The 12,487-nt window shown below is 44.1% G+C and overlaps 1 protein-coding gene across 1 annotated transcript in view; it reads left to right on the top strand.

The window, feature by feature from the left end:
• The window catches only part of LOC147750804 (sodium-coupled monocarboxylate transporter 1-like), a 366,759-nt gene that overhangs the window by 309,883 nt on the left and 44,389 nt on the right, over window positions 1–12,487 (top strand). Inside the window, exon 13 of the mRNA XM_086936978.1 lies at window positions 7,423–7,526. Within this exon, the coding sequence (XP_086793104.1) occupies window positions 7,423–7,526 (104 nt within the window). The remainder of the gene's footprint in view (window positions 1–7,422; window positions 7,527–12,487) is intronic.

Consider the following 12,487-nt stretch of genomic DNA (forward strand, 5'->3'; position numbering starts at 1 on the left):
TTAAATGTGGCAACGCAGTTGATCTTTCATCACCACATGATTCTATTATTTAGACAAAAGGTGCTCAGGTGTGGGAAAAAGAGAGATGGAGTGTTGTTGGTCAATGTGAAACTGTGGGGAAGGTGGACAAGGAAAAGAGGTGTGACATATATCCATCAGATTTTCATCAAGATACAATTCCAGCCTAACATAGGTCAGTTGTTCCATTGTATCACATAGCCTTCTATGGCCACTGTTGGTAATTCACAGTTATTAGGGCTTGTGAGCTAGTTGTAGTCTATGTTTTGACCCCTGGGAGATCAGCTAGGTGGATCCAGCCTTAGGGTGGGGTCTCCTTCAGAACAGTGAGGATAGAAAGCACCTAAAGGCAAGATGAATAATACGTGATTAGAGGGGCACAGTGTCTCTAAAAAGGGAGAGAATGCAGCTAAACCAAGGTAAAGTTGACCTAATAGTACATCCAGCGTGTATCAATGGGCTGGGCAGTCAAATGAGAGGTGGGCTCAACTGAGCTCCTGTGTGCAGATGAAACACATATTAGAAAGTTGCCTTCAGAATGAATTCGGACAGGACAGTGTTGGGAAACAAAAACCTTGTTGTATGGACACTTACTGTATAAGAGGGGAGGACGGCTTCCGTGCACGTACCTGGTAGTAGACTGTTGGTCAATAGATTCTAAACAGTTCCTAGATGAAGATCTGGAAGAATAATAAAGGACAGAAAGGGTACGTGTCAGAAGAGATTCTGGCATGCTAATTGGAAGACAAATCTAGGAGAAGAATCTTCATTGTAAACATGTCTTAATACATGATGCTAAGCTGAGCAAAACGTGCACAAATTCTGCCTAGGTTATCGAGTAATGAAGGAGGAAAACACAGTGCCTTGGAACTTGTGGCCACTGACATCCCTTGGGTTAAGTGGAAATAAGAGAGGCACAGCTGCTTCGGGGGCGTTTGGAGGATGCCTAGTTTCTTGTTGTAGTTGTGGGGTGAGGGGGGACTATACAGAAACAGTGCAAGTGCTTCATAAACATGCAAAAATGATGTCTCGGTGTGCTGCCTGCGGTAGAGCAAGAAATACCAAAAAAATGCACCAAATAGAAGAGTTACTACTCTGCAAAGTAAGAGGTGAGTACTAGTTGAGAGAGGGTTTTGGATGAAAGCGCTTGAATTTCCTGAAAGAAAGGTTTATATTCTGATATTGAAAAGCAGATGCTGGAAAGATTCTTCAACAAGAGCGGCCACGGGAGAGCAAGAAACGCTGCTGGACCATTCAAGGCAAAACAAGCGGTCTGCCCTTTTCAAGCACTCGTGCTTGTGGCGGCATCCAGCTTGCCGGAGCGAGCAGCAGCGGGCAACCACCTTAATTACAAACAGATGGCCCCTGCGCGTCACTGCTTGCTCCTGCTAGGTGGATGCCGCCACAAGCACGAGTGCTTGAAAAGTGAAGACTGATTCCTAAAGGCCTTCTCCTAAACAGCGCATGCCCGCTGCCTAGGCGAGACCTAACAAATGCAAATAGCCTTTGCAGGACATGTACACTCCTTGTAGGAGCAGTGAATAATAAATTAATACTTTTTTTCCTATATGTTTATGGGTGTCCCGGTCCCACCAGGGACATCCAGTGTTTTTTAAATATTTTTTATAGAGGGGTCCATGGGGGAGCCTCAAGCCCACCATTTGAAAATGGGGCTTAAGTGAAATGCCCACCACTTCAGAAAAAACTAAATAAAACACCCTCTCTCTCCAAGACCCCAAATAAAATCCCCCTCCCTCCAAAACCGCAAAACAAAACAACCACGCCCTCCAAAAGTTGAAAAAGAACCAAACTGGAATAACATTTTAAATAAATAAAATAAATGGTACTTGCCCATGGCTACATGTACTACTCAGTGTTCCACTTCTGAATCTGCATGTGAGCTCCCCATAGCAATCCAGTCACTGCTCTCATGCTGTTAACCAGCATGAGGGAGGCACTTGGATTGGATGGGACAGGCTGGCTGGATGTTCCTTCATGCCCTGTAGGGCTGTGCTTGGTGAAGAGCTTCAAAGTGTGCATGTCACTTTGGCCGGCGCATGACAGCTGTCCAAAGTGACATGCGAACTTTGGAGCATCCAGCCAGCTGTCCTCTGCTGCCAATCAGCAGCAGAGGACATGCCCTGCATGTCTTTGGGTTCGGGGTAGGCTGGCTCCTGCAGTGCGCATGTCAGGAAAATAAAATGGCAATTAATTATTTTCATTGTCATTTTATTTTTTGCTGCTTGGCTTGCACCCGCCCTCGTGGAGAAACCGCCGCTGACCAGCTCCCTGATGCAGCCCCCTTTCTCAGGGCCATGCTGGAGTTGGCATTGTTTTATGCAATGGGTGCCCCAGTGCACCCCAAAGCATTATTATTTTTGGAGGCCACGGTGGTGCCCCAGGGCACATGCTTCTCTGTCATCTCCCTGCCACTGCAGGAGCTGGCTTGTTTATCCATTGTTTACGTAGCGTGCACAGGTACCCACACAGGGCACACCACAGAACGTCCCTCGTTGGTGGCTACAGGGGACGACCCGAAGCCCACTGGATTCCCAGCGCAGATTCAGCGGGAGCCATCATTGCAATCCCTTTGTAGAAGCAATTTTATTCTTAGGACTCTAGACTTAGTCCCGAGTCCTAGGATGGCTGCCAACACATTGTTGTCGAAGTAGTGGTAGGGGCTCCGTGGATCCTCCAATGCGGGATATATATACAAATTATTTCAGCATTAATCGCTCAAATACTACTAAATGAATTTACACCAAATCACAAAAGCACTCTTTCTAGACCAAGATCGAGCTTTCTGCAAAATTTGGTGTAAATCCTTTCAGTGGGTTGGTCTGTAGCTGTGTCTAATGTTCTTACGAAAAAATGGATGAGAAAAAACACATTTTGAGCCCCTTCCTTTTTTTGGGCTTCTGCTTAATGGATCACCTCAAAACCGTCCAGGGAGGAGGAGCATTTTTATGGCTGTGGAGGGATGAGGGGCATTTGGAGGGTGATAGTGAGGAAATCATGAAGGACCTCAACAAAGATATTTGCACTGTCAGCTATATGCACTAAAACCGGCGCAAGCCCTCCCTCAGCGAGGAGCACCCTGCCCGTAATTTGTTGAATGGTGACCTCATCTTCCAGAGCACACCTCAGAGGCTCTGGGGGTAATACATTGCCAGTGTGAGGGACCAAATTGTCTTTTCAGACTTTCCTTTGTTAATCACCTAACGATTCTATAATTGAGACATATATGTTTTGTGAATCACACCAATACAAATTGTGATGTGATTAGAGTATGACTTGATTAAAAACACTTAGTCGTCCTAATTAATATATGGATACAGAAATTGCTTTTGCCATCCCTGAAGTGTATTTTGTTTTCAGAATGATAGCGTAACTCATTGAAAGTGAGTCTTAACTGCAATTTTACATTTTATATGCAGACTTTCTAATTGAACCTATAATCCACACATGTGACAAAATGCCACTTATAATTGGCTGGGTATTCTTGTGCACTGCAAGGTCATATTTACTAGGCTTTAAAAACTAATACAGTTGAATGTGTAATGAATAAATGTGTTGTAGAATGCCCCATTTTTACCACTTTTTCACAAATGTTCTTGGGGGAAGAACCCACCCAAATCCCTCTTGTAGTGGTCAGGCTTGTGCACTGTACTTGCTCGCTATGCACCAATTGGGGGCTGGTCTGACAAAATTTGCCAGGTCTCCTTTGTGGGGGTCAGTCCGGCCCTGGGCCCGGCCTTCCTCCTGTTGAATTACTAATTCTGCAGGCTTTAAAAATAGGACCACACAATTTACTCCAGCCAAAGTGGCCCTCACAAAGGTCTAGCCACAGATTCAAGAATCTAAGACATTGTGTTTAGCAATATATAATACTTTGTCACGGTAACTAGAGCAGCCTATATTATAAATACGCTTTGCAAGAAGCCATGAAAATGTTTGCAATTGTACTCAGCTCTACAATTGCTTTTGCCTTTCGTAAGGATTTCTTTTACTTGTGAAAAGAACTGCAGCCTATTATCTGTATAGTCTGGGTGTAAACATCAAGAAACTGACAGTGGAGTGATGATTTGATAACTCTTTTTAAAGGCCATAACTAATTATTACCTAACAGTTAAGCTGTATCAGCCTTTTCTATTCATGTATTTTTCTTTTTAATCTGGATTAGGACATTCGAGCACTATGGTTGTTGTCAAATAAAAGAACACCAATGTGATGATGTAATTTGTGATGCAATCTATGACGTCCTCTGTGAAGTCATGATCATTTTCATTGCTCATTGTTATGACTCTATAGCTAGAACACAAGGTGGGGGCATGGAGGTGGGAATGGTGATGAGAGTGTGGGTGGGGTCAGTGTACACAGAATGGCTTGAAAGAGTCTAAGAACTGTAAAATAGCTATAACATAACAACATTGACAAGTCCCAGAAAGAATGTTGTTAGCGAAAATATCCAGACCTGGATTGAGGTGTCACACATGACATGAAGCCTTTTGTCAGTTTATACCCTTTTTAATAAAGGAACAATAATATTCTTGAAGGCACTCAAGGCATTCAAATTTGATTCACAGAAGTGGGGGAGACACATAAGTGTTTTTTCAAGTGCAGAAGAGCTTATCAGGATGCTGTTAAATCTGTCATCTTTGGTGTGGTATTCCTCTAGACCTTTTGCCTTCGCTAGTGTGTCTTTACAGAAATCGTTTTTGTCTGCATTAGGACTCTGCACACTTTACCTCTGCGAACAAGAGGTAAAGAGCTTGTGCTCCCTCCCTTAAACATGGTGAAATTGGTATACACCTACTTGGTACATTTAATTTACTGTAAGTCCCTAGTTTATGGAACTACATGTACCCAGGGCCCGTAAATTGAAACCTGCCACTGGGTTGCAGCTCACATTGTGCCACCCAGTCAAGTTGCACTGTACACCATGTGTTAGGTGTGCCACAGCAGCTGCTGCAAGTCGACCTGGCAAAATAAACCTTTTCCCAGGCCTTACCCTTCATTTTGAATGCTTATAAGTCAACTCTAAAAGAGGCCCTAACAACTAACAGGGCTGGGTGCATGGTATTTAAAAGTAGAATGTGTAGTTTATTTTAGATGTCCTGGCTGAAAAACTCCTAAAGTCATTTTTAACTGTATCAAGGCTATCCCTACACTAACACTGGTTTACATTATTACCTTTAATAACTGATAACATAAGCTTTTTGAACAAGCAATACTTTTTCCACTCATTTGAATTGTAATTTGTAATTCTCTCTAACAGTAACGTTGGATTTTAATAGTCTAAAAATACCACTTTAAGAAAGTTGGCATGTTTATGCCTAAATAAAATGTGCCTCTCAGCTTGCTTCCAGACATGGGGACAAAAAGGCCTTGGTTTGTGGATGGCTGTTCCTCCCCTGAGCAGGATGGCCTGGAAGGCTTATTCAACCGAGTTTCAAAGAGTAGCCTGAGGGCTGTGCCCACCCAATTCCTGACTTCTAAGGCTGCCTGCACTATCATTAACAAATCCAGTTTACACCTTGGCCTGCCTGCCTTTGTCCCCCTATCAGATTGGAGCATAAACCAGGGAACGAGGGAGGTTGGCTAAAGGGACAAGCCCCACTTACAGGCTGGCACTGGGTATAAGAATGGCACCTTCAGAACCTCTTATAAGAACACTACTGCACCGATGGAAGATTCAGAAGAGGGACTTCCCTGCTCTGCTGTCGGAAGAAAAAAAAACACTTGATCTGCTTGCCTTGAACCCAGGATCCCCAGAAGTGACTCAAAGTGTCAGTTGGCTTACCTACTGTTAGAGATACAGGGACACATCAAGCTTCCAGAGCCTTTCCCTGCAACTGCCTAGCAGGCCAGCACCAACTGGACCTGCCTGAGCCGTTCAGCTGGCCTCTGCTAGAGTTAGCCCTGGTCCTCAAAGGTTCTCCACAGGTCCTGGACCATGGTTGGCATCAGAGTCTACTTCTCCTCCAACAAAAATGAGCTACAGGTGAAAATTAAGATGTTTGGGATTCTTTGCTACCACAAGCAGGCTTCTCGCAACAGCAACAATTGCCCCCCCTCCCACTAATGCAAAGTTCTGATGGTGAGCAGCATTTTGAGGCAACTAGTGACTGCCACAAAAGCGAAGCCCCAGCTAAGGTACCTTTTGCGGATGTGGACTATGATACAGTACTCTCTTCCATGGGACGAACCTGGTCTCTGTATCTGGCCCGTTCCAATGTGATTGGCCTGAACTTGTAACTTTGACCTGCTCCAGCAGGAACAGACAACTGTTAGTGGCCCTTTGTTCTTTTTGGCGCTATTTTCAATTAAAACTTTAAAGATTCATAACTCTGGTTCTGCAGTTTGGAGTTTTGTTGTTTTCGTGTCATTTTATTTATAATGTGGTCTATTTTACTGCATTAGGCTGGGATTTTTCTTGTGTTGTGTTTTCACTTTATTACTGTTTTTAGTGCTGCATAAAAACTTTACACATTTCCTATAAGTTAACCGTGACTGCTTTTGTCCAAACTACCAGATGTTTAAGCACAGATGTATTTAGTGACTTTTGTGGCTCACCCTGACCTTGATCGTGTTTCTAACTTGAATAGAGCTTTCACCTCTCTCAAATAACCCCATTTCTTACACCTAGGGCCACATATTTACACTTTATGATAGTCCTCAGGGGAATTGACCCCAAGTTAGGAGCCCCCTGCAGGTCCCCCTTTTCCTGGCTCAGCACAGGCTGAGCTTTGCAGGGAATCCATTAGCTGCATCCAAAGGGGTCTTCTGTCCTTCAGAACGTTCTCCTTACTAAACAAAGTATAGGAACAAATTTGTATTAAATCAAACATCATGGGAAAGCGAATCCTTTAGTTCTTACCCGCTTCGACCTCAGTGTAGGAGCACCACTACTTATATTCGATCAGAGAGGAGGGGAGTGGGATTGTAGCGTGTGGAATGGGCACTGACATGACGAGCTGAGCTTGTCACGAGAGTCGTCCACATACACAGCACCCTGGACATATAGAATCCAAAATTCCCATTTTAATGCCATAAATAAACATATGGAAAACTTTGAAATGTCACACATAATCTGTCTGCACACTCGGCAACTATGTGATTACCAGTTACCGACCATACAGTAAATATTATTTTTCTGCTGATTAAGCTTACACTTATAATTCTGTATTTTGCGGTGCTCCTATTTTTATCTTACAAAAAAATACAGTATGCCCACACAATAAACTGAAAAGTTCGAGATTGTTAGCATGATTTTGAGAGAGTAAATTGTTAACGGCTCTCATACATGTTTTTTTGTATTTAAAAGTAATAAGGATGGAGGTCACAAGATTTATTTTTTGAAAGACAACTGAACTATTATATTTTTATTTATTTCTTTTTCAGACCGGCTATTGCTGATTATTGGTATTCCATGTCATATCTTCACCTCGGCACAATTGGCGTTCTAGTGGTTGTTGTTGTGGGTCTCGCTGTTAGCCTAGTAACAGGTAAGTGTATGTTTCAATGTATAGATAGAACTTAAGAGAAACTTGCTGCTTCAACAGAAAATGTATGGCCCGCTCCAAGTAAGTTTTCTGACTCTGGGAATGGATCTGGTCAGGCAGTGCAACGTTGAAATGTAGCCACTGGTTGAGAAGGTGGCGTGGACTTGATGATAGACAAAGTAGTCTCTTTAATGTGGATGGAGGTACCTCCATGTGTCGACCAGCCGCAAGTCTCAAAGTTCCCGAATTAGCTTCCCAGACATGACTCGCATGCCTATGTTTGACCAACAGGTGTGGACTTACCTGGCCAAGTCAAACTACCCCACTACGATTTTGCCCCTCTCATTTCTTAGCTGCCCCCTTAATATAAAGGTTCTTGGATCATAATGGGAGTTACAAATCGAGGAGCACGTGGGGTATGGTGCACCAGGATTCGGACTCTCATATACCTGCCCCCTCTCTCCCCTAGTTTCTCTTGACTTTATGTCTCTCCACACCTACATACCTTTTACAGAGGATGCCACCCCACTTTTCTTTGAATCTGCAAAGGACCAGAACAGATTGGGGTAAAGCTTATAACACATTCAGTATTGGTCTTGCTACAGGAGATGAGTCTCCTGGATTGGGACATACTTTCGAATGTAGCTCTATGCTTGTTCCCTTTTGCCTAGCTAATTTAGGTCTTAAATGTTAAGAGATAAAAACCTGAATGGGAATTTCCCAAGCGTGCTTTTGCTTCTCCTACTGGGTTAAATATTGCCTCCATTTATACCACCCTACACCTGAGAGAATCAGCACCCACACAGCCTCTCCCCCTCCCCTGTGTAAAGGTTATCATACTTTAGCTAGGCTCATTCCTTGTCTCTGTATAGTCTGTCAATCTGTCTGTTCTCTTCATTTGTCTTGCTTAGGTAAGCTGGCTTGCAGTCTGCTCTTTCAGGCTACCTCTGCCATCCAGCATCTACTAAGCCTGTAGCCCCTAGAGGCGGATTGGTGTCACTACAACGCATGCTTTTACATCGCATGCCTTTACAACGCAGTGTTTACCACGCAGTCCATTACAACGCATAATGCTTTTAGGCGCTGGATAGTGAATTATTTAATTTACTATTCCAACTCCAGTCCCCGTGGATAGCAGTGAAGGTGTTGAATAGTAAATTAAATATATTCCCTATCCTAGAGCGCCCCCCCAGCGCAATGCGTTGTAATGGTTTGCGTTGTAATGGTTGCGATGTAATGGTAGTGCGTTGTAAAAAATGCGTTGTAAGTGATGTTCCCCCCTAGAGGCTGACCTTCACCGACTTTCCTAAGGCCAGGTGGCTACCCACCAACAGTTTCCAAATGGCACCTGTCAGCGGCAAGAGTTTGTCACTGTCTCCATAGCGCTGGGCAAATCCAGGGTAAGGTTTACTGCGGCATTCAGGCGGTCTTTGGCGGCATTCAGGAGCTTGCCAGCCTCCCAGCCATCTGCTTCAGTTGATGAAGCCCAACATGGTCCACGGGCTGACCTGTGTCTACAAAACAGTGCCTGTCAGACTCGAGGGTCTGCCACTGATTTCCAACCACCTTAAGGGCTTTAATGTTTGTTTTTCTGTGGAAGGCGGGCACTTGGTTGCTCCTTTAACTGCCGCCTTAATTGTCAGATCCCCCTGAGGGCCGCAGATGCTCAGCAATGCTGGAGAAGCCCACGCACCAGTGGAGCCGTTTATAACTCCATACTCATCTAAGCCACACACATTCTATATTTTAATTATCCCTGACATTGAATTTATCACCCTTTGCTTTACTTAATGTCTCACTGCTCGCTAATCTTGTTTTCCTCTGAAATCAGTCCACCCCACATTCCTTGTTTTATGAATCGCCCGTTCTGTAATGAAGTCCAAGAGGCACTCTTTAGTCTTCAAGTAGGTTTAATCAGAAGTACATGTAAAGGACCACCAGCTCGGGCAGCAGCTAACCTCCAACCCCAGAGGTCCAGTTGTCAGATCCAAACATTTTGTTGTCAAGCCATGACACATGGAATGCGAGGACACAGCCCAGCAACAGTGATAGAAAGGGAAAAAGGGCAAGGCAAAAAAGGGTGTTAAAGAAAAGGAGCAAGAGGTGACTAGGCAAGACCACAACACATCTCCCTCCCATACAATTTGAACAAGAAAATATCGCAAAGTTACAGAAAACAAAAATACAACTGCAGTGGGAACAGAACAATGCAAACCAAAGTATTAGAACATTTCATAGTCTTTGATAGTGCAGTCTAAATATTTAAAACATTTCATAGTCTTGAGCCAGGTCGGTCTGAATCTCAACCTCCGGAAACTCTCTGGAACAGGCACGTCAGAAACAGGATTATTACACACAGTACCAGGACTATCGCACAACCCGAATCTAAACCCCATTCACATCCACAAACATTGGAACCAGGTTGCCATTTGACTAACCTGGGCATACTCCATACCTCACCAGAATCCAACACAACAACATTCTTCCTGACTTCTTTAATGATGAAGGGCCCCATAAACCGTGAACGGCCCTTCTTCAAAAAACCAGGATTCCTGATCAACACCTCATCATCAACACACCAGCCCATCATTGACATTAATGAAACATTTCAAGGATTCAGGTACATCCTTGTCTGCTGGCCAACCCTTCACCAAAAATTCCCTGGCCATTTCTAACTCACTGTTACGACGAGAGGCAAAGGACCATTCATCAGAATTAACAGCAGACTCATGCACCCATGCTACAAGAGAATTTTCCACTTCCACACCAGATTGATCCAAAGGTAACCTGGAAAGACAGTCTGAAATGGCATTCTTTGGTCCAGGCATATACTCAACCACAAAATTAAACTCTGAAAACCCCTCCATCCAACGTTTGATTCTGGGAGAGATATTGTCAAAGTATCTGCATGTGAAAATTTGGCACAGGGGATGATGATCAGTCCTAACAACCACAGGTAAATCCCAAAGATAAAACTTGAAATGACGTATAGCCCAGAAGACTGCCAACGCCTCCCGCTCAATCACAGAGTAACACTCCTCAGCACCCCTGAGTGAGCGAGATGCGAAAGCAACTATCCTAGACTCACCATCCACAACCTGCGACAGGACCGCCCCCAAACCAAGCATTCTGGCATTTGTGGACAGTATTGTTTTCTTGCAAGCATCAAAATGTCCCATCATAGGCATGGTACCAAATACACTCTTAATGGAGTTAAAGGCAGAGGAGCAATCATCAGACCATGAAAATTGAGCTCCTTTTTTGAGCAGCAACCTGAGGGGAGAGAAACACACGCGAAATTCAGAACGAACTTGGAGCAGTATTCTGCCAATCCTAAAGATGATCGAACTTGATCTTACAGGAGCTTTTACAATGCCTTCGGCAAGATCCAATTTAGGACTGATCCCTTCACCAGAGATAGTATGTCCTAAAAAATTTACAGACGACACACAGAATTTGCACTTTTCCTTTTTGATAACTAGACCTGCATCTTGAAGTCCCTGTAAAACCTTCCACAGCTGCTTGTCATGTTCCTGTTGATCCTTCCCGTATACAAGAATGTCATCTTGGAAGATGAGAACCTTGAGCAATCCTTTAAAGACTTTCTTCATGACCCTCTGGAAACAGGCCGCAGCTGATGCCAGGCCAAAGGGCATGCAAATGAATCGGAAAGCCCCCAGAGGCGTCACAAATTATGCCAGAGGACAAAAGCAACACTTTCTCAGGTGCATTGGGAACCAAAAGTGATCCCCATCTATTGCAGGAGACTGTTTTATTTTTTACAACCATGAGTACGCTCACTGACATGCAGGTCACTGTCTTTATTTATAAAGTTAGATGTGTATGACGCTTGCGCAATTCATGGCAAGCATACTGAATTGCAAACTTGCTCTAAGGGATTTCGAGTCAGCCTTCTTCATAAACTAACTTTTTTGCTCCGGATACTTCAGGAATTGTCAATCTCCAATCAGCTAAACAGAAGTAACTTAGTCTCAATCTTTTTGTATTGGTCAGTTGGATGGGTCATTCTGCCTTTCATGTATAGTTTTGTATGCTGCTCTCACAGCCGGTAGCTACTTACTACCCCCTTGCTTCTGAAGTATATGTCAGTACATTTATACAATCAGCATGTATTTGCCTGTAAAAAGACATTGTGGTGTATTCAATTTGTATGTATATTAGTTGCCCACAGAGTGTGCAACAGGGGAGTCCCCGGTCGTCTGTCTGCCTATTGTTGTAAGTCAGTGTAAATAGTGTCCCAGCACATTGCGATGGGGACCGTACGTAGTCCTAGAGTTTCCTTGCGCCTTATTGAAAGACTTTCCATCTTGGCCCACGTGAGCATTGAGTTCCACCAGGCCTTTATATGGGGTGGGTCTGGTACTTTCCATTTTCTTGTAATCAGTCTCTTGGCCACTATCAGTCCCAGAACGAGAAATCTAGATGCGACCTTCGTATTGAATGTCCTACGGAATTTGTGTAACAGGTTGGTTGGCCAATCGAAAGGCATCTCCCGACCGGTGCAGGTGTGCAATAAATCGGCCACTTCACTCCAGTGTGTGCCCACACGGGGACAACCCCAAAGCATATGTATTAAATTGGCTCCATTCTCAGCACACCTCGAACATTCTGCATCTATGCGACCAAAATACATTTTGCAAGTGTGAGGTACGTAATATAGGTCTTCGAACATTTGACTGCCTTGCTCCTGCCATCCCCTGATTGCTGACGCAGAGATCACCACCTGCCCTAAGGGGTTCCCTATAAAGGTATCGCTGGCGCATAGGGTATCACAAGTCGTGTTATGTAAAGACTCCCGCAAAAGCATCTGTAAGCCACAGCGAGCAGCAAGGGTTCCGGCGGTCACAAACTTGCACCCAGGTGAAACAGACTGACTATTCACCCTGGAGGGTAGGGTGGCTGTGTGGTAGCAGTGTCTGCAAAATGACGATCTATTAGCCACT

This window comes from Lissotriton vulgaris, chromosome 1_1, assembly GCF_964263255.1.
Source record: "Lissotriton vulgaris chromosome 1_1, aLisVul1.2, whole genome shotgun sequence".
NCBI classification, from domain to species: domain Eukaryota; kingdom Metazoa; phylum Chordata; class Amphibia; order Caudata; family Salamandridae; genus Lissotriton; species Lissotriton vulgaris.